Source organism: Macaca thibetana, chromosome 17, assembly GCF_024542745.1.
Source record: "Macaca thibetana thibetana isolate TM-01 chromosome 17, ASM2454274v1, whole genome shotgun sequence".
Taxonomy (NCBI): domain Eukaryota; kingdom Metazoa; phylum Chordata; class Mammalia; order Primates; family Cercopithecidae; genus Macaca; species Macaca thibetana.
Window position 1 is genome coordinate 7450513 of NC_065594.1, and position 27013 is coordinate 7477525.

General features: G+C 38.1%; 1 protein-coding gene across 4 annotated transcripts in view; it reads left to right on the forward strand.

The window, feature by feature from the left end:
* The window catches only part of PAN3 (poly(A) specific ribonuclease subunit PAN3), a 158600-nt gene that overhangs the window by 29411 nt on the left and 102176 nt on the right, over positions 1 to 27013 (forward strand). For all 4 annotated transcript variants that reach the window (XM_050766832.1, XM_050766833.1, XM_050766835.1 and 1 more), the window contains exons 2-4: positions 5237 to 5358; positions 7785 to 7851; positions 9166 to 9236. In XM_050766832.1, the coding sequence (XP_050622789.1) occupies positions 5237 to 5358; positions 7785 to 7851; positions 9166 to 9236 (260 nt within the window). The remainder of the gene's footprint in view (positions 1 to 5236; positions 5359 to 7784; positions 7852 to 9165; positions 9237 to 27013) is intronic.

Sequence of the window (27013 nt, forward strand, 5' to 3'; positions counted from 1 at the left end):
GGCTCACACCTGTAATCCCAGCACTTTGGGAGGCCGAGGCAGGCAGATCATGAGGTCAGGAGACCATCCTGGCTAACATGGTGAAACCCCGTCTCTACTAAAAGTACAAAAAAATTACCTGGGCATGGTGGTGGGCACCTGTAGTCTCAGCTACTTGGGAGGCTGAGGCAGGAGAATCACGTGAACCTGGGAGGCGGAGCTTGCAGTGAGTCGAGATCATGCCACTCTTCCAGCATGGGCAACAGAGAGACGAGACTCTGTCTCAAAAAACAAAACAAAACAAAACAAAAACAAAAAAGTGACTTGCGAACTGTTAGTCCATGGAAATAGTGTTAAGATTTACTTAAAGTGGCTTGTAAAAATAAAGGATTGAAGGACTGAAAAATTCCTGATGATCTGTTCTCGGTAATTAAGGTCACTCACATATCTTACACTTAAGTAATTTAAATTTAAAAGTATTCTACATGCATTTTCTCATTTTTTTTGTTTTTATATATTTTTTGAGATGGAGTCTCGCTTTTGTTGCCCAGGCTGGAGTGCAGTGGTGCGGTCTTGGCTCACTGCAACCTCTGCCTCCCGGGTTCAAGCGATTCTCTTGCCTCAGCCTCCCAAATAGCTGTTTTTACAGGCGCCCTGACCACCATGCCCGGCTAAGTTTTTTATTTTTAGTAGAGATGGGGTTTCACCATGTTGGCCAGGCTGGTCTCAGACGAACTCCTGAGCTCAGGTAATCTGCCTGCCTTGGCCTCCCAAAGTGTTAGGATTACACGGTGAGCCACCGTTCCCAGCTGTATTTTCTCTTTGAACACCTGATGAAGTAGGTTGGATATGTGCCTGTTCTTGGTAATTAAATTAATATATTTATGATCTATATAGGATGGAATAATGTATCATTGGTTAGTGATTTTTCCTAACTGCACTCCAAGTATCTATTCCTCTTTTCTCCCTTCCAAAACAAGAAAAGTCAAATGTAGGTATATGTGTGTGTGGAATGTTTACTTTAAAAAATAACAATTTTAGGCTGGGCGCAATGGCTCATGCCTGTAATCCCAGCACTTTGGGAGGCTGAGGTGGGTGGATCATGAGGTCAGAAGTTTGAGACCAGCCTGGTCAAGATGGTGAAACCCCATCTCTACTAAAAACACAAAAACTAGCTGGGCGTGGTGGGGGGGCACCTGTAATCACAGCTACTTGGGAGGCTGAGGCAGGAGAGTCGCTTGAACCCAGGAGGCGGAGGTTGCAGTGAGCCGAGATCACGCCACTGCCCTCCAGCCTGGGCGACAGAGCAAGACTCCATCTCAAAATAATAATAATAATAATGATGATGATGATAATAATAATAATTATTATTTTAATCATTGATTACTGGCTATGTCAGCACTCCCTTGCCACCTACCCCTGTTTTTGGTTAAGTCCAGTCAGGTGTTTGCTAGGGAGCATAAGGCTTCTTCTATCAAAGTTGTGTATCTGAAAGGAATATATACCAGTGTTAACATAGTGAAAATCACTACCAGAAATTTGTGTGTTTATTGGGACAAATTCTATTTCTTAATGATAAGGTGTTATTATAAGGTGGGAAATTTGGTTTTATTGTCCTCTGATTCATTAATTTTACCAATATTTCATTTCGTTTATGTGCAGTGGACCTTGCTTTCGAGGAAGTTAAAAATTCTACTAAGACAAGATATTGACCATAGGTATTTGAATTCTTGGCATGTTCAGTAATTGTTCTATTGGCTTGTACAAAATGTGAAAAGAGAGAAAATTGGATTTGAAATTTAAAAATATAATAAAAACCTTTGAAGTGAAAAGCATTTGAAATAAAAATGCTATATTAGAAAACAATTTGACTCTAGAATTGTACTCTATTTTGGAGTAACCATTCTATTTTATTAGGAAAATGTGAAGAGTAGATGCCTTAGAGAATGGAGGAACCTCTCCCCTTATGGATTGCTCTGTCATCATCCTCCTCCTCATCATTGTGGAAATAACTACATTATAAAGAAAGTCATAAAAGACGAACGTCTTTATTTTTTTTTTTCATTTTTTTTGAGATGGAGTTTCTCTCTTGTTGCCCGGGCTGGAGTGTAATGGTGCGATCTTGGCTCACCACAACCTCTGCCTCCCAGGTTTAAGCGATTCTCCTGCCTCAGCCTCCCAAGTAGCTGGGACTATAGGCATGTGCCACCATGCTTGGCTAATTTTGTATTTTTAGCAGAGACGGAGTTTCTCCATGTTGGTCAGGCTGGTCTCAAACTCCCGACCTCAGGCGATCTGCCCACCTTGGCCTCCCAAAGTGCTGGGATTACAGGCGTGAGCCACTGCGCCTGGCCGATTGTCTTTCTTCTAACCAGCCACGTGACACAAAATTGTTAACATTTTGACATATTTAGTCATTTTTTTCTGTGTATGTGTAAGCACACATAATTACCCTCAAATAAAAATGTGTTCCCCTTTCACTTCACATTGTAAATGGTTATTACACTAGAAAGGAACAAAACTTGCTCCTATTTTCTCTCTACTACATTCTCACACAACACTTTTGACACCAGATGTGTTGAGTTTTTTTCCCACACCAGCCAATTCTCCAATTCTCTGGTTACCACCTGGGTGTTCTACAATTCAATTATGGCACTACCTGGAGTTAGTGCAGACTCCAGAGTTTAAAAGCTCAGTCACACAAGAGTGCTCTCCACTTCAGATACCAGTGACATGTAGCGGGTCCCCAGATTATACACACTTCTATCCGACTTGGCTACAAATTGGGAGTTCCCATGACCCCTCCTCAGGTTTGATAATTTGCCATGATGGCTCATGGAACTCAGGGAAACACTTGCTTGACTGGTTTATTACAAAGGATACAGATGAACAGTCAGATGAAAAAGTAGATAGAACAAGGATCTTTTTTCTCTGTGGAGTTGGGGTGTGCCACCCTCCTGGCTCATAAATGTGTTCACCGACCCACGAGCTCCCTGAACCTCACAGTTGAGAGATTTTTATGGATGCTTCATCTCACAGGCAAAGGAAAAATCATCTCACAGGCAAGGGAAACTCAACCTGTAGCCACTCTCTCCTCACTGGAAGATGGTTGGGTAGGGCTGAAAGTTCCAAACTTGTAATCAGGGCTCGGTCTTTCTGGTGACCAGCTCCCATCTAGGTACCTAACAAAAGTCACCTCATTAGAACCAAAGATGCTCCTATCACCCTGGAAATTCCAAGGGATTTAGGAAGTCTGTGTTAAGAACTGAGGTCAAAGACCAAAAATTTGAACCAAAGATGCTCCCAGCACCAAGTATTTGAACAAAGATGCTCCTAGCACCTATCATTTAGGAAACAAGTTTTTCTAGGAGCTCTATGCCAGGAACTATAGATGAAGACAAAAGAAATATGTATTTCTTTCACAGTGTGACAGACATACAATTATTTAGTCTTTATTATCATTTTGTGTAGCAGTTTATTACGGACAATTTAAAACTTTGATAAAAGTAGAGAGGATAGTGTCATCCCTGTCACCCAGCTTCAACAATGATTGATATTTTCCCAGTCTTACTTTGTCTGTCCTTCTATTTTAGTTCTATTTTGCTGAAATATTTTAAACATATCCTGGACATTAATTACCATGACTTTAAATTATTTCATGGTAGTTTTTCAGTGGATTTACTTAATCATTCTTCTGTTGTTAGACATGTCGACCTACAAGGAAGAAGCTGAGGCAAAATTAATATAAATAGAGAGTCAGCCAGGCACAGTGGCCCTGTAATCCCAATACTTAAAGAGGCCGAGATGAGAGGATCACTTGAGGGCAGGAGTTCGAGACCAGCCTGAGGATCATAACAAAATCTCATCTCTACAAAAACAGAAGAAAAGTAGAGAGTTTATTTGGGCCAAACTTGAGGATTGCAACCCAGGAGCACAGACTCAAGTTGCCCTGAATATATCCTCTGATTAGCTGTAGTGGATTTTTAAAGGTAAAATAGGGGGACAGGGAGTAAAAGTGTGTCAGGAATTCTCATTGGCTTACAGAAATTAACATTGATTCAGCTATACATTGTTAAGCTGTAGGGTGATGGTTACAGTGTCCAATGTGGCATTATTAGGTTAATTTATAGCTACTTTTGGGAATAGCAGGCAGTTTCAAGAGATGAGCACGTAGCTCAAAGTGGGGAGTAGGCTGTGACTGCTGTCTCATTTTAATACCTCTCTGGGCCTGATGTTAAAAGGGTTTGCATTCTTCAAATAATAAATAGTTCTTTGTTTTTTCCCATTTCACGTTGTTTCTAATTCCTTGTTAAAGATGAACTTTTTTATATATAAATATTTAGGTGTTTCTGATGATATTCTTCAGCCATATCCTGAAGTTGTAATCACTAAAAGATATGAACCATTAAAATAAACTTTTTATAATTGTAAATGCAGTACATTTTCATTATGGATGTTTTGGGAAATAAATTTAAAAAAGAAGAAAATAAAAATTACCTCATTGTTTTCCAAAGAGACCCAACATCCCTTCTATCCACATTTTTGTAGTTTGCTTCTTACTGGGGTTGAAGGGGGTTTCTCAATGACTGCCTGGAGAAGAGCAAGCCTACTTGCAGCCCATCTTATTGTTAAACTGGCAGATTAGAAAATAGCTGCATGCTAAGTACTTATTAGGAAGTAACATCTAAGACACAGTGTCCCGTTGATTGCCCTAATAGTTTTAGAGTCCTTCAGTATCGTCCTACCCTAAACTCTAAAAAGAACTGTCAGTATTCCTGAATTCCATCCTATTGCTACCTCTGCAGAATTTTTTCCCCCTGAATTTTGAGTTAGTGTGAGTCTGCTAGTTTGTTTCAAAAGATGTGTTGTGAGAAACCGTCTTGAGAAAATTGCTTCTGTTTACCATCCAGTAGTTCACAGGAGAAATTGTTGTCCTTTTACTGAGTTGAAGAAAGAAAATTTGATGAGGAAACTGGAAATGCAGGTGGTAGAAACTTAATCATATTGTGTCTGGGGGCTATTTTGTGATTCATAGAAAATAAATTATTTCTGTGGGAAGTAATTAGTCAGCTTGAGCACTGTTTAACAGATTTCTAGAGCCAAGCCAATTTTATTTGATCCTGCCTTTTATAAACTGGTAAATAAAAATAAGTGTGACAGATTTGAGACTTTACAACTTATTTGGGAACACAGAAGTGAAATCAATGTTTCATCCTCTGAAATAATTTTAAATACTTGAATTTTCCTTCTCTTTCAGTTCCAGGAATGGATGGAGGTGCTTTAACTGATACAAGTCTCACAGATTCCTATTTTAGCACCAGCTTTATTGGAGTCAATGGATTTGGAAGCCCTGTAGAAACAAAATATCCCCTGATGCAGGTATCCTCAGTATAAATTCATGTTGCACTATGCAGTTTATTCTAGGACCAGGGGACATATAGAGTCTTCATTTATTCCTACATTTATTGAGTGGGAGGTGAGATTTTAGGAGGCAGTGAGATGGGTGAGATGTAGGTAAACTATCTCCCATGGGGTTGGAGTTAATGAGAGCTTTTATAAGTGGGGGTTTGGTAGGGTTAGGGGCAAGAGTGACGGGAGTATATAGAGAGGGTAGTTAGAGACTAATTTCACTTGTGTGTTTTGTTTGTTAGTTAAACTTGGTAGTGATAGCAATTTTGTTTTGTTTTGTTTTGTTTTGAGACGGAGTCTTGCTCTGTCGCCCAGGCTGGAGTGAGCGGCGCCATCTTGGCTCACTGCAAGCTCCACCTCCCGAGTTCACGCCATTCTTCAGCCTCAGCCTCCCGAGTAGCTGGGACTACAGGTGCCCGCCACCATGCCCGGCTAATTTTTTTGTATTTTTAGTAGAGACGGGGTTTCACCGTGTTAGGCAGGATGGTCTCAATCTCTTGACGTCTTGATCTGCCCGCCTCAGCCTCCCAAAGTGCTGGGATTATAGGCGTGAGCCACCACGCCTGGTCGATAGCAATTTTAAAATTATGTTTTGAGCAGATTATACATGTATTATGAAAGTTAAGTTACAAAAGGGCCTCCCTTCCATCGTTACTCATCACTTTTCCAGTTAACCTTCCTAGAGGTAGCTACCATTACTGGTTACAAGTTTCCTGTATATCCTCTCAGGAATACTCTTTGCATTATAGAAGCATAGTGCTAGTTTTATTTTGTTTAATGCTTAAAATGTTAAATTTAAAGTCATAGTACTTGGGGCATTTTACATTAAAAATGTCTTTGAATTTTTTTTGACCCCACTTTGTTGTTTTTGGCTCTTTTTTCCCCCTTTGTTTATCATATGACTGCATGCAATGCTTAGGAGATTTGTTTTTAGATTAGTTTTTGTTGATTAGTATTGCACAATTTTGTAGAATTGGAATAAAATTGGCAAGTATTCTAGTGTTTTTAATTGGAAAACTGCCATAATAGTAAAGGCAACGTATTGTCCTTTCTAGTTTCTGTGATGTACTACTGGATGGTTTTCTCCAGTATTACAATACGATATTTGAACACATTTCTCTTTCTCTCTCTCTCTCTCTCTCGCTCTCTCTCTCGCTCTCGCTCGCTCGCTCACTGTGTCACCGAGGCTGAAGTGCAGTGGTGCGATCATGGCCCGCTGCAGCTTCAACCTTCTAGGCACAAGTGATACTCCTCTCTTGCCTCAGCCTCCTGAGTAGCTAGGACTTACGGGTGTGTGCCACCATGCCCGGCTAATAAAAATAATTTTAGCAGAGATGAGGTCTGTGTTGCCCAGGCTAGTCTCAAACTCCTGGTCTCAAGTGATCCTCCTGCTGTGGCCTCCCAAAGGAGGTATTACAGGTTGGGATTACAGGCATGAGTCACCACTCCTGGCCTAGTGTTTATACTTCAAGCTGAACTGATTTTAAGGGTCTGTATGAAACCAATGCTTTTTGGAATTATTTTAACTTTTATTTATTTCTTGTAGCTATGCACTCTAAAGGTTGTTTATAAACAAACATGTACAGCCATATATAGAAATGGTTATGTTTTATGAACAATGTAACTAGTTTATTGTATAGTTGTGCCTTCTTTTAACTGCCCGTGAGCCACAATTTCAGGTACTTTTTAATATATATTTTTGTATTAAAATTACCTCAGGAACTTAGCTTTTTTCTTCTCTTTTAAAATTACGCAGACATTAAATAAGAAGTTGAGCAAACAGATTCAGGACTCTAGAATTAAAGCCAGAGCTAGAAATTCCTAACTTATAATTTTTAAGGCATTGAGTTAGATGTTGTATATGAGACAAGGATTTGTGGGCATGGGATGAAGGGCCTTACAAGATGGAGAGACCATACAGGCTATGGAGTGAGTCCAGAAAGCATAGAACGTGTTTAGAGAACAGAAAATATCCTACTTTTATAAGCTGTGTAAGGTGTATGAATGATAGTACAAATTGAGAAAGGATATTAGAGCATTTACTGGTTTTATTCATAGTCAGCGTGTACCCTCCTCAGTGGATATTGGAATTTATTTTTACAGACAAGGAAACTTAATTATGTGTTTTGTCTAGGCTAATAAGTTATGGAAGCACAATTCAAAATACGTCTGTAACTTTGGCTTTAAATACCTGGGTAGTGAGTAAAATTTTTATTTCATGTGGTGGTTTTTACATAGTTGTAATCCAAGCAGTAACATTTATAGGAAGATTAGATTATCAGTAATGTGAACAGTAGATTGGAGGGGAAGAAGCAAAGAGAGCCAGTGTTAATTGGTTGGATACTTTTATTTCTGTATTCCTCAGTGGTGTTATAAATACATATTTTGTTTTTCAGAGAATGACTAATAGTAGCAGCTCCCCAAGCCTTCTAAACGACAGTGCCAAGCCATATTCAGGCCATGGTAAGACCTGTTCCCTTTTGCTTGTATGTGTCTGTGTATATATTTCTTACTCTAAAAGTAATATACAACCATTGTAGAAATGTTGAAAATTGTAAACGGGTATAAAGAAGAAAGTAAAAATTATTATCTTCCCACTCAGATCTAACTATTGAGATTTAGATCTCAAGCCAGGCGTGGTGGCTCACGCCTGTAATCCCAGCACTTTGGGAGGCTCAGGTGGGAGGATTGACTGAGCCCAGGAGTTTGAAACCGACCTGGGCAATATAGCAAGACTATGTCTCTATTATTAAAGAACAGTCAGTGTGTAAGTTATATAAAAAAATTTTGTCAAGCTGTTTTGTTAACATCTTGCCCTTTGCACTATTAGTTATTTAATATTAAATTCATGTCAATTTTAATGAAGGTGAGTCTGAAAACCCAGGAAGAAGAAGGCAGAGAAATGGAGCAGCAGCCTATTTGTACTACATTGTGAAGAGATATAAGGTTCCTTTACATAAGGGCATTTAATATATTTTTTAGGATTTAGCAGAACATGTAATGAGATTAATAAATAAAAAATTAAAGCTCAGAAATGAAGATAAATATTTCAGTATATCTCATGCATGCCTTTTCGGAGACTCTTCTCATTTGTAAAGTGAGAAATAATTAAGATATATAATTTTGTTTGTAACTTCTTTCTGCAGAGTAGTGGAATTTTGATCCTACAAAATCTTTGGATTTCATGTTTGTGTTTTGAAAAATTTATTATTTCTGTCTTTAACAACTTAATCTTTTACTTTATTTTTTTAGTAATATCAAATATCTGGTGATAGACTTTAAAATATGGAATAGTTTGTAGAGTAGCTGGTTTTAAAGCCTTGCTGATGTGTTGAAATCCAAGACAGGATCTCTCAGAGTCTGTGGTTGACACTGTCCCACCCCCACCCCCACCCTCCTTTTTATCCTTCCCAAGATTTGGTCTCAAGATTATAAACCTTTATTTATAGAGGAGGGTGGGGGCAGTCAACTTACTGCCTTCATAAACACACACAGTAGTATGGTTAAGAGGTTTTTTTCTCTATTTGATTTTTCTTTTGGTTCTATACAAATAGATCTATCCTGATCCATATAGCTTTTGAATATTTGAGCAAATTAGTTCACCAGTTTGTGTTTCATTTGCTCAGAAAATATTTGAACATAACTGTGTGTTAGGTACTAAGTTTAATTATTGTGTCATTTGATTTTTATTATATAGGCCTTGTCCAGTTAAACAGTTACTAGATTTGTGGGTTACCCGAGTTTTATGTGTGGAAACTTACGTAACTTACCTTTCAGATCCTCTAACTTCACCTGCTTCATCCTTGTTTAATGACTTTGGTGCCCTCAACATCTCTCAGAGACGAAAGGTAGGTGAAATTGAAACTTGCATTAAACTAAATGGAATGTAGAAGTGATGTTGGCATTGTTACCTATGTAGTGTCAATGTTTTCATAAGTGGAGGGAGAGCTTTTTATGGGCTTTAGTGTTTTTCCTGTGTTTTTTTTATCCTTTTTCTTTATATTTTTATATGTGGAAATTTATTTGATCTCTGCATGGAATAGAGATTTTGTGTGAAGGGATGAAATCCTGCTTATTTTTCTTCATTTTGTTTATCTCAATGTATTCTGTTTTTAAGATAACATCTAATTTAATGTTATAGTTGCTGTTAATGTGACCCATTGTAAGCATATTCATCATGTTTAAACTTTATTTTTTGATGGCTTTATCTAAATTTCAAAGATTCTTCCCTAATTTACTCCTCATTACAAGGCAAACTTAAAATTTTCAACTTTTCATAATTGGCCCAACAGTTTAAAAAGTTGAAAATCTCTTCACATTAGAAATTTAATTTTATTTGGAATTTAGATTGATAGACCATGTATGGATTTTTGAAGTATTTTATAAGGACTGATGTTGTGACAAGCTGAATAATTTGATGCCTTTGAGTCTTAATGAGAATCTTGTTAATACTAATAATCATCTAGAGAAGATAGTCTTTTTTGGTTAGGACCAGTTAGATGTTAAACAGGTTGTAAATCTTGGTGGAAGTTATTATAAAGTTATAACATTGTTTCCTAAGTAATGGAAGAAAGATCCAAAATTTAATGAGAGTAATAAATATAAAATTAACTAAAGCTCAGAAATGAAGATAAAATATGTCAATATATCTCATGAATATTAAATTTTAGAATAGCTGATATGAGATACTTTTAAGAAGGATCTGATCAGCAGATAGTATAAAATGAAATAAATTCAAGAAGGTGGCGGTGATGGCTTCACGGTGTATAGTTATCCCCAAACTCATTGAATTGAATACATTAAATATGTATAGCGTTTTACATGTCAATCAGACCTCAATAAAGTAGTTTTAAAAATTCAGAAAGACGAGATTTTCTTAAGACAAAAAAAAGTTATGAGGACCGATATAAATTATATTAAAACCTCATGTATGTAATGTTATTTCCATTTTGAGACAGATGAGAATGAGAAGGTAATTACAAAATGCTTTTTAGCAACTAGAATTGATAGACTGAAATCTGTGGGTTTAATTTAATGGATTTCCTTATAGGCTCTTATCATGGATAAATTTACTCCTGCTTTACATACTTTTCTTATAAACTGGAATATTTGGTTTCTAAATCCATATGTTAGAAGTAATAATAGAGTTGGGTAGAAACAGACCCAGGACAATAAACAAAGCCTAACAATGTGGAAGCAAGCAGTAAAATGCTGAAAAGCAAACACAACCTGGAAATCAAGTTATCTAGAGCTTTTTACGGGAAAACAAAATTTTAAAATTTTCTTAGGTATTTCCCTAATGACTTTTTCTCATTTAAAAAATAATAATCAGTTAACTTGACTGGGCAAGGTGGCTCAGGCCTATAATCCCAACACTTTGGGAGGCCAAGGCGGGAGACCTGCATGAGCCCAGGAGTTAGAGATCAGTATGTATAATATACCAAGACCCCATCTCTAATAAAAATAAAAAAAATCAGTCAGGTGTGGTAGTACACACCTGTAGTGCCAGCTGAGGTGGGAAAGTTGTTTGAGCCTGGGCAGTTGAGGCTGCAGTGAGCCAAGATCATGCCACTGCGCTCTAGCCTGGATAACAGAGTGAGACCCTGTCTTAGACAAAAAAAAAAAAAAAAAAAAAAAAAATCAGTTAATAACTGGCATTTCAGATGTATGAGTAGAAAGTGAAACTAGAATGACAAATTAATATTTAAAAATATTTCTAATATAAGAGGTTAGTGGGATGTGTCTTAAAGTGGAAATACATGATTTAGAGCTCCTGACATTTACTTTTGAGAAAATAATGAAAATTATTAGAAATTGAGAATATATAGTACCTATTCTTTTTATAATTTATTATAAAATAATAAAATGTTACTAGAAATGTTACTAGAAATTTGAAAATAATAAAATGTTACTAGAAATGTGACCTACATATTTGGAGAGACATTAGAATATATCCAATGGAAGCGGACTAATATAAAAAAATGAGCACTCTACTGTGGTATTTGAGGCCCTGGATCTCCTGTTTTGTGACCTTTGGCCAACTTTCTAGGCTGGAATCATCCCATCTGTGAAATGCAGAGCATGACCTTATCATTACCATAGTTGCTGTGGTGTCATTCGTCTCTAAAACTTAATGTCTGTCTAAATTGAAAGCATCCACATGTCCCTTTCTACCTAGAAATTTGTGGTTCATATATTCATATAGCTTGAAGGACCATATTTTTCTTGCCATTTATGTTTAAAATGATGTGTAATCTAGGGACACAGAGTTTTTCCAGTAGTGAGCAATATAGTTAGAATCTATGTGAGTACAGGTTGCATATATTTTAAAATCGTTAATGGTTAAGTTGAGAAGGTTTCAAATCTCAAAATCTCTTTACATTAGAAATACTCTTGGCATAGGAGTATGGCATATTACCCATAGTGAATTAACGAAGTAATTTTAGTGGAAGTAACTCAAAATTATATGAATGTCACAACTCCAAATTTATCTCAGCAGGCTAGCATGATTACTTAGTGATACTTTGTTTTATAATGATACAGGAGAACAGATAGTTAGACTGTGCTTACCACTATATCATAGCTAGTGAGGTAAATTATTTTCTGAAAATCTCAGTTGGGCTAATCTCTGAACCAGATATGCTAACTTTTGCCTGTGGGATTATGTGATTTACTGGGGTCAGATTAGTCAGGTATTTTTGTAGTAGGCAGTTTTACTGTATGCTATGTGGACAAATTGAAAATGAAGGACTGAATTTTTTTTCTTCCGTAAAATCTAATTGGAGATGTAATACATGAACCTATAAGAGAACATTTACTCAGCAGCATATTAATTAGTGCCAATTTAAATATTTGATGATCACTAGGTAGCAAAGAATTCTCTAGATCCTGAAGAATTTCTGGAGAAAAGATGTTTTGAATTGGGTTTTTTGTGGATGAGGAATGTATAGAGGCAAAGATACCTAGGCAAAAGGTATGCTTGCTTACAAGTGATAGAGACAGGAGCTTTAGTAAACTCTTAATTGTTCTCCATTCTGAGAATCATAGATAAGCTAAGAAAATATGGCTGAGGGCCTTAGTATCTTTAGGAACTTCAAGGAAAATGTGGGATGTGAAATATAGTACAGTCTGTTATGGTGGCTCGTGCCTATAATCCCAGCACTTTGGGAGGCTGAGACTCGAGGATCACTTGAGGTCAGGAGTTCAAGACTAGCCTGGACAATGTAGTGAGACCTGGTCTTTACTAAAAACCAAAAACATTAGCCAGGAGTGGTGGTGAACGCCTGTAGTTGCAGCTACTCGGGAGGCTGAGAGGTAGGAGGATGACTTGAGCCCAGGAGGTGGAGGCTGCAGTGAGCCATAATCACTCCGATGCACTCCAGCCTTTGTGAGAGAGCAAAACCCTGTCTCAAAAACAACAACAACAACAACAAAAAACGGTACAGAAGGGTCACAGCCATATATCTGGGCTGTATAACTGTTGTTAACTATATGAGAAACTTGTGTGGTGAGAATGTACGCCTTTGGGCAGTACTACTCATAATGTGTCATGGGACCAGGGCTAGTCTAGAGACTTGTCTGTTAGGAGATAAACACTGAAAATAAATGTCTAGATACTTCTGTAACAATTTGATAATATCGTGACATTCAATTATGGAATCGTTTTTCTAGTGATTTATCTTTATTTTACAAAATTATAGGACCATGATGTATAGGAGGTTTTTAAAAAAGTAATCTTTTTTGATGTTTGAGAAGCACTGATTTTCTTTTATTTGCCACATTAGGAATGCCTAATTTTATAGATAGAAAAAGTAACCATTATATGAGTTTTGTTAAATGTAGGAGTTAATATACAAGAGATTATTACATGAGTAAACCTTAATAGCAAGATAGATAAAATTAAAATTGACCACTGTTACGAGAAGGAGTAGTTTTGTGAGTCACTGTGAATCACAGATGTGATCTAGACAAGCATTAAAATTTCCGATGAGAAATTATTTGGGAACAAAGTATCTTTACAACAGAGTTAGATGTTGGAATACAGATATTCATAAATGAAGTGGTTCAGTGCTGTGATATCTTGCTAATGATTCTTTTTTTTTTTTTTTTTTTTGAGACGGAGTCTCGCTCTGTCGCCCAGGCTGGAGTGCAATGGCCACATCTCAGCTCACCACAAGCTCTGCCTCCCGGGTTCACGCCATTCTCCTGCCTCAGCCTCCCGAGTAGCTGGGACTACAGGCGCCCGCCATCTCGCCTGGCTAGTTTTTTTGTATTTTTTTTTTTAGTAGAGACGGGGTTTCACTGGGTTAGCCAGGATGGTCTCGATCTCCTGACCTCGTGATCCGCCCCTCTCGGCCTCCCAAAGTGCTGGGATTACAGGCTTGAGCCACCGCGCCCGGCCAATGATTCTTGCTAAGACAGAAGTTTTTATGTAGGACAACCATGTATGATTGAGGCAAATCCTAGGCAAAATGAGAAATCTTTCAAATTTGTGTCTAGCTTTCTCCTTTTATATATTTTTTCTCCTTTTATATCTTGACTTTCTCCTTTTATATCTTTCTGGGCTATTGCCCTTCTTCACCTTCTTTTTTTATTCACCCTGTCACATTTTATTCAGCTTCCCCCTACTTCTTCCATTTATTAAAGCAAAAAATGGTCTGATACCCATCATTTGTATTTCTTTGGTTTACTTTAGTATATTGTTTCAGTCAATATGCAGTTTTACCTGGATATTTGTATTATATTTCTAATACTGAGAGAACAGATTGTCACTCTGTAAATTTTTTTAAGTTTTAGCATCAAGTTAAATTCTTTGGGGTTAGGAGACAAAGACTTTTGAAGTATCGTGTTTATTTCTTCTGTTCTTGCCTTTAAAGCTTTTTGTTAGGACTAGGGAAGTGGGACCAAAGGGACTTGGCTGGTTCATCTGCTGATAGCTTATTTGTGAGGAGATGTGGTTGTTAGAGGTACAGTTCTGGATTATTCTACTTGAGAGAAAAATTCACCAGCAGTACTTTTCTCTGCTTTCTTCTTTGTTGGAACCTAGATTGGGTCTCCCTTTTGTGCTGTTCTTTATCTTAAGAGCACCCATCTCTCTTAGAAAAGTTACTGATGATAAATATTTTATGTTTTCTGATTAACTTGACATTTAAAAGTTTTCTTACAGCATTTGTATTCTAAAGTCTTTCTTTGAAAGATAATTTTTACATTATTTCTACTCTGGGCAATAAAATATGGAATAACAAAGACTAGAGCATATTTACGGTAGAGTTCTTTTATGGAGCAAGATAAAGTAAATTTGGAGAAGTTAGTATGAGTATAGCATAGATAATTTGGAATGTAAATCTTTTCTTAATCCTGCTGATGGTTAGGCTAGGCCTTTTTGGCATATTAAATCAAGTATTTATGTCGGAAAAAAAAGAAAAGGAGAAAATGGAGAAGACATTGAAAGATAACAAAAATTTTTTTTTTTTTTTTTTTTTTTTTTTTTTGAGACGGAGTCTCGCTCTGTCGCCCAGGCTGGAGTGCAGTGGCCGCATCTCAGCTCACTGCAAGCTCCTCCTCCCGGGTCTATGCCATTCTCCTGCCTCAGCCTCCCGAGTAGCTGGGACTACAGGTGCCCGCCACCTCACCCGGCTAGTTTTTTGTATTTTTTAGTAGAGACGGGGTTTCACCGTATTTAGCCAGGATGGTCTCGATCTCCTGACCTTGTGATCCGCCCGTCTCGGCCTCCCAAAGTGCTGGGATTACAGGCTTGAGCCACCGCGCCCGGCCTGATAACAAAATTTTAAAAGAGATTACAATCTAAATTTAATCTGTAAAACAACTGTTTTTAGGTTCTTTATGTATGTTCTCAAAGAAATAATGCCTTAGTTGGTATGTAGATTTCCAGTAAGCCACATCAGTATCTTTTACCCATTGAGTATTTTTCAGTATTGTTTCTGGAAAATTGTGGCGAGAATTCCAAATTAATGTCCTCACAACTATTATGCTCTGAAGTCACTAAACATTCATTCACCTCCGCTTGTCAAGATGGAGGAGGGAATGTGTGCCATCTCGGCCTAAGCCAGGTTTAGGTGAACTTTTAGGCTTCGAGATAGATATGTTTTCCTATGGAAACTGACACAGTTATTGGAGTCCAAGTTCGGAGTGTGGGTAAGACACCCATGCGTGGTTCCTGTTTATAGCTTACTCAGAGCTTCTTGGAGAATTTTAATTTCTCAAAGAACAAACAGCAGGAATGGTAATAACACGGCAGTATTGAGTAGTGGTTAAGGCTTTAGGGTTTAGAGTTAGATGCAAGGCAGTCAGGATTGAATTTGTATTGCTTCACTGATTATCTTTGTGTCTTCAACATAGTAAACCTTTTTGTTTCTTCATTTGCAAGATGAGAATGTGGTACCTACTATGTAAGGTTGTTTTGAGAACTAAATGGGATGTGTTACCTGGCACAGAAGTGGTGACTGTTATTGGTAGTAGCTAATAAATAGTGTTGGTCAAATTTCGAACTTTTCTTGGAAATTGTTAACTGTTGTGAATTAAGTATCCCTGGCTACTCACTCTGGATCAGGCTATATTACAATTGTCCTCTGGAAGTGTGGTTCTGTAGCTGCTCTGAGGATGTCTACCTTTTCTTTGAGATGTTCAGGCCCCCTTCTCCCCCAGTATTAATTTTTTGCCTTCTTCCTCACAGAAACTTCTTCCTGTTAGCTTCTCAAACATGTCCTCCAGATTATGTGAAAATCCATCGGGGGTTTCTTGCAGTGTAATTGCAGACGGATAGAAACTTTATTTTATTTATGTGCATGATGATTTTCTGTATTTGTTCCAGATAATATGGTAAACCTAAATAATTATTTCATAAATTAAATGTTTTATATTTTATCATATCATCTAGTTACGTCAGCAGTTCTTTGGGAGAGATTATTTTTTTCTGTTTTGGGAAATGGAAGTTTGAGAGATCAAGTAATTTGCAGAGAGTAATATAAATTACATAGGGCAATATGAGAAGGGTAAGTTGACTGAGTTTACTTCAGGGTGAAAAATAGTCCACTGGTAATATGGAGAGGAGGAGATAAAACATCATTTAACCTTATGCCTGCTTCTTTTCCCTCTTAAGTGATTTTTTTCAGTGTAAATTTCTGTCAAAATGATTTCTGGGGCAAGAATAGACAATTTAATTTTTTATAATTGACAGACAACTTTTCAGAAATGCAGCACAAATTATATTCCAACTAATAGGGGCTGGTTTTTCTATAGTCTTGAAAACACTGGGCTATAAAAATCTTTAATATTTTTGTAATTTCACAGGCAAAAAACCTCGTTTAAATTTGATGGTGGTGTAGACTTCTCTTTTATGTTTATTGGTCATTGGTGTTATTTTATGTCCTTTGCTCATTTCTTATTGGGCTGTTTTTTAAGTTTATTCTAAGAGCTCTTTGTACATTAGAGATGTAAATCTCTTCTATCAGATGTTACAGTCTCCCTCCATTTTGTTGTTGGTCTTGAATTTCACAAGTAATTTATGCTGTCAGTGTTGAAATGTCGTGCTTACTCTGTTTCTGTCATACTATGTTTAAAATAGAAAAATATTAAGCCAATTTTTGTTAAAATAACATGGAACTCTCTGATCCAATGAGTTAGTAATTTGAATATAAAGGACCATCATTGTTTTTTATAATTAATTTGAATACACTGTGATTTTTATTGTGAATGATCTCCAGTAATCAGTTACCCTTAGTTAATGGCTGTGTGTTCTCTCTTTTCTCTGCTTTTTAACTGGTAGGCTTGAATGTTCTTCCTGTTGGTTATCTCTAGCCTCAGTCTATTCTTTTCTTAAAATATACAAGTAACATTAGATTGAAACTTGCTAAAAATATGATAGTTCTTATAGAGAAAGACTTTGAGAGTTGACTTTCCTTTCCTGCTAAGTAAAGAGTATTCGTGGCTGAGTTTCCAGGATTGGGTTGAGATAAAGATGTACTTTGGAAAGAACAGATTAAATTTTGTTTTAACAAGTGTGAGGTTCAACCATGTACTTCCTGTACTTTATTTTAATTGGCACTTTGTGTGCAGTGACCATTTGTTTTTGTTGAATCAAGAAAGCTTCCTCCAAATTCATGATTGTAGGAGAATTTTGTTCAGTTGATTGATTTTTAAAAAGAGCTCTCGTGAGTTTGTTTTGGAAGCCTTTTTTTAAAGGTATGTATGGTAGTATGGTGTTTGATGCTTTCTCATATTTAAACATGAACTGAAATTTTTGTATGCCTTTTATGTACAGTTTGTAATACTGTTGGCTATACTCATCATATAGCTTTGAAGATTTTGAGTTCTTATACACAGTAATGGTAGTTTAAGTAAGACTGTGGTGCATTTGCCACTTGGACCTACAAACTAGTAGATCATTCTAAGATTAGCTGGTTGGCTTCTTTACACTCTGGTCATTCTATTTGCAAAGTTTAATAGCTGATATTTAGGGGTCTAGCATTATTGATAGCTCATCTCTATTTTCCTAGGAGGTAGCTTTGCGGAATGAATTAGTAAAGGTGAACTTAAAATTCTCATCCACAAACATGCTAGCCTAAGCTCCGAGTTAAAGGTTACCAAAATCATGTGGTTTTCCCCAACTCTGTTTTATTCCCAAGATTTGTTGTCCTTGTATTTTGAAAATGGGGAAGGAGAACTTTTAAATTCTAGTTATTTGAATAAAGTCTTTATCTGTTCTCATTGATTCCATCCATGCTAATTAAATATAAAAAGATTTATTCATTTGGGTATTTGTATTTGGTTATCTTAGGTTTAGCTAGAATGACATTAAGATTGTAAAGTGTTAAGGAATATTACAGAATGTGGAATTGATTTCTTTGAGTTGGAGATGAGATGTTATAGTTAAGAGGACAAGTGTTGGAACCTGACCTTATGTTAATTTTGAGATAATAGGCAAGTTATTTTAACCTCCTCTCAGACTTACTTTTATCATCTGTAAAGTTGGTATAAAATAGGCACTATGTCACAGAATTATGTGAATTAAATACGTTAATGGTAGTGTTTATAGTGCCTTGTACTTGTCAAATGGTAGTTATTGTTATAGTCTTCTATTATGATCTGCAATTTAAAAGTTTATCTAATTATGCACAAGACTGCTTTTCATTATTTACCATCTTTGTTTAAATTCAATTATAATGAAACTCATTTCTGAAAAAGTGTACACGTAAAAGTTGAATAAAATGGAAACCTTTTGTTAACAAGCCAGTAGACATTCTGGCAGCTACATAGTGACAGCTACGTGGGAGACTGAGGTGGGAGGTTTGAGTTCAGGGTTTTGAAGCTGCAGTGAGCTATGATCGGGCCACTGTGTTCCAGCCTGGGCAACAGAACAAGACTGTTAATATAATGAATGCATTTGGTAAGGGACTGAAATTGATAGAAAACTTTAATGTTCATTACAATGATAGATTATCATGGAAATAACTTTCTTGTTTAAAAAAAAAAAAAAATTGGCCTGGCATGGTGGCTCATGCCTGTGATCCCACCACTTTGAGAAGATGAGGTAAGAGGATTGCTTGAGACTAGCCTGGGCAACATGGTAAGACCCGTGTTTAAAAAGAAAAAAGCCCTCGCGAGACGGCTCACACCTTTAATTCCAGCACTTTGGGAGGCTGAGGTGGGTAGATAACTCGAGCCCAGGAGTTTGAGACCAGCCTGGGCAACATGGCGAAACAATGTCTCTACAGAAAATACAAAAATGAGCTTGACTTGGTGGTGCACACCTGTAGTCCTAGCTACTTGGGAGACTGAGGTGGGAGGATCACCTAAGCCCAGGAGGTTGAGGCTGCAGCGAGCTATGTTTGCACCACTTCACTCCAGCCTGGGAAACAGAGCAAGACCCTGTCTCAAAAAATACAACAACTTACTTTCACTCAAAATATTTTAATAACTTTGGCATGCTATTTTATATCTTTGTATCTGGTACGTATTGTGGTTCCAGTCTAAAGAACAAGGATATAAGAAGTTGCAGTTGGTGTTCCAGTTCTTTAGAAATTCAGTGTGCCCTTGCATAGCAAGATCTTCCAACTGATTTTATTTTTGGTAGCATAAAATCCCTTTGTAACACTGAGATTTTAAGAACATAAGTAAAGACTGCTTTGTAGACTTCCTTAAAATACTATGTAGATAATGTTTGTCCCCCTCAATGACCTGACTCATATCAGAAGCTACAAATTGTGTATATGTGTTTATACATGTAAATTGTGTTCAGCCGTGTTTGATATAATTTTTCTCATTTTATACTTATTTTTATTTTTTGAGGGGCAATGTCTTGCCCTGTTGCCCAGGCTGGTCTCAAACTCCGACTTCAAGTGATCCTCCTGTCTCATCCACCCAACTTAGCTGGGACTACAGGCACATGCCACCATGCCCAGCTAATTTTTTAAAGTTCTGTGGAGACTGGGTCTCACTGTGTTGCCCAGGCTGGTCTTGAACTCCTGGTCTCAAATGATCCTCCTATGTCAGCCTCCCAAAGTGCTGAGATTACAGGCATGAGCCACCTCACCTGGCCCAATGAATGACTTAAATGACACTTTAAAATGATTTATGTTTTATTAATCAGAACATCTTTACAAACTTGAAAAATAGTAGTATACAAATGTGAAATATCTCTTTTCAGACACTGCTTAAATGAATATATGAATTTATTATCTTTTACAGCATCAACTCAGCAGCCTATCTCCTGATACTCCTAAGGGTCTTAGGTACATTGATTGAGAAACCTCTGGCCTAGGATTTATTATATATTTATTTCAAAATAAGCCTGCATTTTTTTTTACAACCTCCTGTGACTCCTAATGATCTTCCTTCTCTTCATTAAATATCCTGATACTTTAGCATATCTGCAATTATAAGAATTAAATATCAAAGTATACCATTAATGATCGGTGGTTAATCACTTGAGGCCAGGTGTTTGAGACCAGCCTAGGCAATATAGCAAGACGTGGTCTCCACAAAAAATTTTAAAAAGTTAATGGAGCATGGTGGTGTTCACCTATAGTGCCAGCTATGTGGGAGACTGAGGTGGGAGGATCGTTTGAGCTCGGGGGTTTGAAGCTGCAGTTAGCTATGGTTGGGCCACTGCGTTCCAGCCTGGGCAAAAGAACAAGACTGTCTAGAAAAAAGAAGAAACAGAAAAAAAAAATTACATTGTTTCAAAGTGTAAATAGTGAAATGATTATCTATACAGTGATTACATTTTTGATGTTCAAAGGAGGTTCTTATAATTCAAGGCATTGGAAACTTTTTGTCCTAAACCAACAATTAGTTTTCTCTAGTTTATTATTAATGAGTAGACCATGATATGTAATAATGTGTGACTGATAATGTGAGGCATTTTGGAGATGGTGCTGTTTTGCAGTTACCAAAAGAGTTATGCTCTGAAAATTGGTCTGTTACTTGGTAGCTTTAACTACATTTTTTTATACAAGTGCTGATATTTATAGATTGTTATTTTAGCTGGACTCTGAACTTTTTGGGAGAAGAGAATAGATCTTCTTGATCATTTTATTTTTAAGAATGATAGAGAGGTTTATACTGAAATGTTGAGTAAATCAAGGAATGAAAAATATACATATGTGCATCTAGACTTCAGAACTAAAACAGTCCTAAAATTACCTTCTGTTCTTTCCTTTGACATAGTGAGTCTAGAGGCTTACCTCCCTTGTATTGAGAGTGGACTTCCCTTAGTCCTAAACCACTGGAACTGGCTTTTATAAAATGGGGCAAAGGTTTTTGGAAAAGCTAGGGCTTTGAGGGCTACAAGTAGTGATCTTAAAAGCTCTCAGTGTTAGCCGGGCGTGGTGACTCACACCTGTAATCCCAGCACTTTGGGAGGCTGAGCTGGGTGGATCATGAGGTCAGGAGTTCAAGACCAGCCTGGCCAACATGGTGAAACCCTATCTCTACTCAAAATACAAAAATTAGCCAGGCGTGGTGGTGGGCCTCTATAATCCCAGCTACTCAGGAGGCTGAACCAGGAGAATGGCTTGAACCCAGGAGGCGGAGGTTGCAGTGAGCTGAGATCTCACCACTGCACTCTAGCCTGGGGTGGCAGAGTGAGACTCCATCTCAAAAACAAACAAACGAAAAAAGCTCTCAGTGTTGAGGTCAAGCTCCAAAGGGGCAAGGAGCTAGCTACAAGGACTTGAGATGTTGAATTTTTAAACCTTTACCCCTTTTCATTTTGGGGAGTGGCTCCAATTTCTGTTTGTATCACTAGTTATTTCTTCTGCAGATCTTCTCTCTGACGTTATTAAAAACTTTAGTGCTCAAAGTGTGATCACCAGACCAGGAGCATTTGCAGTCTTCGGAGCGTCTTTAGAAACACAGATTCTTAGGCCTTGCTCTAAGGCCTACCGAATCAGAATCTTTTATTTTAGCAAGATCCCTGGAAGATATCTGTGTTCACTATTGTTTGAGAAGTACTACTCTAGAATATATTTTCAAACCTTTTCTTATTCTTGAAAACTTTTATTCAAACCTGGAGCTTTTTTGTTTGTTTGGTTTGATATTTTACTTTTGAGACAGTCTTGCTCTTATCACCCAGGCTAGAGTCCTGTGGCACAATCTCGACTCACTGCAAACTCTGCCTCCCAGGTTCAAGTGATTCCCCTGCCTCAGCCTCCAGAGTAGCTGGGATTACAGGCGCATACCACCACGCCTGGCTAATTTTTGTATTTTTTAGTAAAGACAAGGTTCCACCATGTTGGCCAGGCTGGTCTGGAACTCCTGACCTCAAGTGATCTGCCCGCGTCAGCCTCCCAAAGTGCTGGCATTACAAGCGTGAGCCACCTCACCTGGCCAATTTGTTTGTTTTTTGAGATAGAGCCTCACTCTATTGCCAGGTTAGAGTGCAGTGGCACAGTCATAGCCTACTGCAGCTTTGAATTCCTGGTCACTTCAGCCTCCTGAATAGCTGGAATTACAGGCACACCACCATACCTGGATTATTAAAAAAAATTTTTGGCAGTGGGCAGGAGGGATAGAGATGGGGTGGGTCTCACTATGGTGCCCAGGTTGGTCCTTGAACTCCTGGCCTCAAGCAGTCCTCCTGCCTTGGCCTTCCAGAGTGCTAGGATTACAGGTATGAGCTGCTGTGCCTGGCCTCTGCTGGATGTTTTACCATGGGAAAAGGGGTGTATTAGTCCATTTTGACACTGCTATAAAGAAATACCCGAGACTGGGTAATTTATAAAGGAAAGAGGATTAATTGACTCACAGTTCCACATGGCTGAGAGGCCTCAGGAAACTTACAATCATGGTGGAAGGGGAAGCAGGCACCTTCTTCACAGGGTGGCAGGAGAGAGAAGCGTGTGTGAAGGAGGAGCTGTCAAACGTTTATAAAACCATCAGATCTCGTGAGAACTCACTCACTATCACGAGAATAGCACGGGGGAAACCACTCCCATGATCTAGTCACTGCCTTAACACATGGGCATTATTAATATAATTTGAGATGAGATTTGGGTGGGAGCACAGAGCCAACCATATCAAGGGGATTGGGAATTTTGTTGTACAATGTTAACTTACACGTTCAATAGGACACGGCATTTTCAAATGGTTTTATTTCATAATAACCAGCAAGGTGGAACTGGTCAGGCTATCAAGAATAGAGGATCGATAAGGGAATTTACCTGTTTTGGGGGACCACTGTGTTCTTAAAAGTTGGTCTAGGTAAGGATTTCTAGAAGCTCGGAAGGGAAGAAGAGTTGTTGCTTTTGTTTGCTCTGAAGGAGGGGCTTGGATCTTAAAGAACTGAAATAGTAAATAAACATTTCCCTTAAAATTGTGTTTGCCCTGTTTATTTTCTCATCTTCTCTTTAAACTCTTCCTTTGCCTTAGCACCTGCTTCCAATTAATCACCAATAGTTGTTTTTAACCTACCAGATGTTTCCACAAGTAAGCCTTCACTAGTTCTCTGTTTCTGTTATTATTGCCTCAAGTTCATCTCCTTCTTTCTCGACTAGTGATTCGTAGTCAGGGCAGTTGTGTCTTTTTACCCCCAGAGAACATTTGGTAATATCTGGAGACATTTTTGGTTGTTACAACTGGGTAGTTGGTGCTTAGTGGTATTTAGTGGGAGGACAGAGATGCTGCTAAACATCCTACAATGCACAAGACAGCCTCCCACAAGAAAGAATTATCCAAAGTCAGTGGTGCTGATGTGGGGAAACCCTAACCTAGACTACTGCCAGAGTCCACTAATCTGTCGACCTATTTCCATTTTTACTCCCTCTTCCCCAGTTCTTCCTCCACACTGCCACAGACATTCCTTTCTAAAATGCAAATCTGATTTTGTCATTTCTTCTTTGCCCAGGGAATGATCCTCAAATTCCTTAGTATAGGAAACAATATGTTTTTATTTACTTGTTTATTTTTATTTCAATTTTTTTTGAGACATGAGACCACATGTCCCTGCAGCCTTGACCTCCTGGGCTTGTGATGCTCCCACCTCAGCCTCCAAAGTTGCTGGGACTATAGCCATGGGCCACCATGCCCGGCTCCTTTTTTCATTTTTTGTAGAGATGAGGTCCCACTGTGTTGCCCAGGCTGATCTTGAACTCGGCTCAAACAGTCCTCCTATCTCAGCCTCCCAAAGTGCTGGGATTATAAGCATGAACCATTGTGCTTGGCACTAAAACAATACTTTTTGTTTGTTTGTTTGTTTTGAGACAGAGTCTCACTCTGTCACCCAGGCTGGAGTGCAGTGGTGCCATCTTGGCTCACTGCAGCCTCCGCCTCCTAGGTTCAAGAGATTCTCCTGCCTCAGCCTCCTGAGTAGCTGGGATTACAGGTGCGCACCACTACACCTGGCTAATTTTTGTATTTTTAGTAGAGATGGGGTTTCACCATGTTTGCCAGGCTGTTCTCTAATTTCTGATCTCGTGATCTGTTCACCTCAGCCTCCCAAAGAGCTGGGATTACAGACGTGAGCCACCGTGCCTGAGCAATACTTTTTAAAAATTGTATTCACGCTTCATCTTTTGTTCTCAAACTTGACCCTTTGCTAATGGTGAACTGAATACTTGTGATTTGCTCTAAACACCACCATGTCTCTATACATACTTTTCCCCTAGCCTATACTACATACTTCCATCTCTCATATTTTCCTATCTAGGCACATTTGTTTTTCCTTCAGAACTTGACTCGGGTGTTCACTTTCTCTGTGAAGCCACCTTTGTTTCTGCTCTATTCGTACGTGATTACTTATGCATTATTATATCACAGTGGGTTATGATTTGTTTACATTTCTGTTATATCCTAGCCTGTATTCTGTCTTCAAGCCAAAGGTGTGTATTGTATTCCAAATACTTAGAAGAGTTCCTGATACAAAGTAGGTTCTCAGATGTTTACTTGAAAGTACATTTTTTCTTCAAGGAGTAATTAGTAATTTGGAAGTTAGCTTATAGATGAAATATTGTTATAATTTATGTTCTATGCAATGAAACCTTTCTGTATAATCTTTTGCCTCACCATAATGTTTTACATTGCTGCCATCTCTTTTCAGATGTTATTTTGTATTCTGTTGCTTATAATGGTACATTAAATAGTATTGATACCTTAGGGCGAGGGTGTCCAATTTTTTAGCTTCCTTGGGCCACATTGGAAGAATTGTCTTGAGTCACACATAAAATACACTGACACTAATGATAGCTGATGAGCTTTTAAAAAAATGGCAAAATAATCTCATAATGTTTCAAGAAAGTTTACAAATTCTTGTTGGGCCGCATTCAGAGTCATCCTGGGCCTCTGGTTGGACAAGCTTGCCTTAGTATCTTTTCATTTAGTTACACAGAGAAGATTTTACTTTTGGATTAGAGTTTAATCTCTGGCTATTTATTCAAAAAATTTAGGGTTTATAATGGCATATGTTTAGAGATCTCATCTACCTAAGAGGAGAGGCTTTAGGCTAGTTAAGGGTTTTGGGACATGGAGTGGAAGGAGAGGAGTGATGAATTCCCTTTTTGAAATGAAGAAACGTTAATTATTTAATGAGTGCAGTTAAGGAGGGAGGATGATACATCAGATGTTTTTAAAACCATTTTTGGGAATGGGCACGTGGTTCACACCTGTAATCCCAGCACTTTGGGAGGCCAAGGCAGGTGGATCATTGGAGCCCAGGAGTTTGAGACCAGCTTGGGCAACATACAGAGACCCCCATCTCTACAAAAAATACAAAATTTAGCTGGGCGTAGTGGTACATGCTTGTAGTCCCAGCTTCTCCGGAGACTGAGGTGGGAGGATCCCTTGAGCCTGGGAGGTAGAGGTTGCAGTGACCTGAGATTGTACCACTGCACTTCAGCCTGGGAGTCAGACCCTGACTAAAAAAAACAAAACCCAATAAACAAAAACAAACCAAAGAACAACAACCTTTTTTTTTTTTTTTCCAATGTTGTTTACTGGGCTACTGAATAGAAAGTGAATTGTATTGACTGTAATAACTGTGTCAAAAGTACATCTGAGGCCCAGTGCGGTGGCTCATGCCTGTAATCCCAGCACTTTGGGAGGCCGAGGCAGGTGGATCACCTGAGGTTAGGAGTTCGAGACCAGCCTGGCCAACATGGTGAAACCCCGTCTCTAATAAAAATAGAAAAATTAGCCAGGCATGGTGGCAGGTGCTGTAATCTCAACTACTTGGGAGGCTGAGGCAGGAGAATCGCCTGAACTAGGAAGGCGGAGGTTGCAGTGAGCTGAGATTACACCACTGCACTCCAGCCTGGGCGATGGAGTCTAAAAAAAAAAGAGATACTCTCTCAAAAAAAAAAAAAAAAAAAAAAAAAGAAAGTACATCTGATTTCGTGAAGGATCTGAATTGCAGAAGACCTTTTAAAATAATTTTCATGCATTCAGATATATGATCTGGAATTTAGGTGTCCATGTATAAATCATTTGACAACCTGAGATTTTGATGAAGTAAACATTTGATATGTTGAACTTTCCTGATAGAACAAGGTTAATCTTTAGCTCAGAAATTTTCATATATATGTGTATATATATATATTTTTTTTTTGTTTGGTAGAGATGGAGTCTTGCTCTGTTGCCCAGGCTGGAGTGCAGTGGCGTGATCTTGGCTCACTGCAACCTCTGCTTTCCGAGTTCAAGCAGTTCTCCTGCCTCAGCCTCCCAAGTAGTTGGGACTGTAGGTGCACACCGCTACGCACGGCTAATTTCTTTTGTATTTTAGTGCAGACGGTGTTCCACCGTGTTGCCCAGGCTGGTCTTGAACTCCTGAGCTCAGGCAATCTGCCCATCTCCGCCTCCCAAGGTGCTAGGATTACAGGCGTGAGCCACTGTTCCTGGCCAAATATAAATTTTAAAGTAGTGAATATCTAATTAGGGTTATGTTATTCTTACTGTATGTCAAAGCCTTGTAGTTTTCTATTTGAACACAAAAATGTACAATTTAATTCTTATACTCTTTCCAAGGAATTAAGTTACTAGAAATAACTTGCTTTAAAATTCTTCCGCTTATAATGTGGTTCCGTGGCATGAATCACTAGGGTACATACTTATTCTCATTCACAGAAGTTCCCTCTGTGGCTTTTGTAAAGTATGATAGCAAATAAAAAGAAAAAAT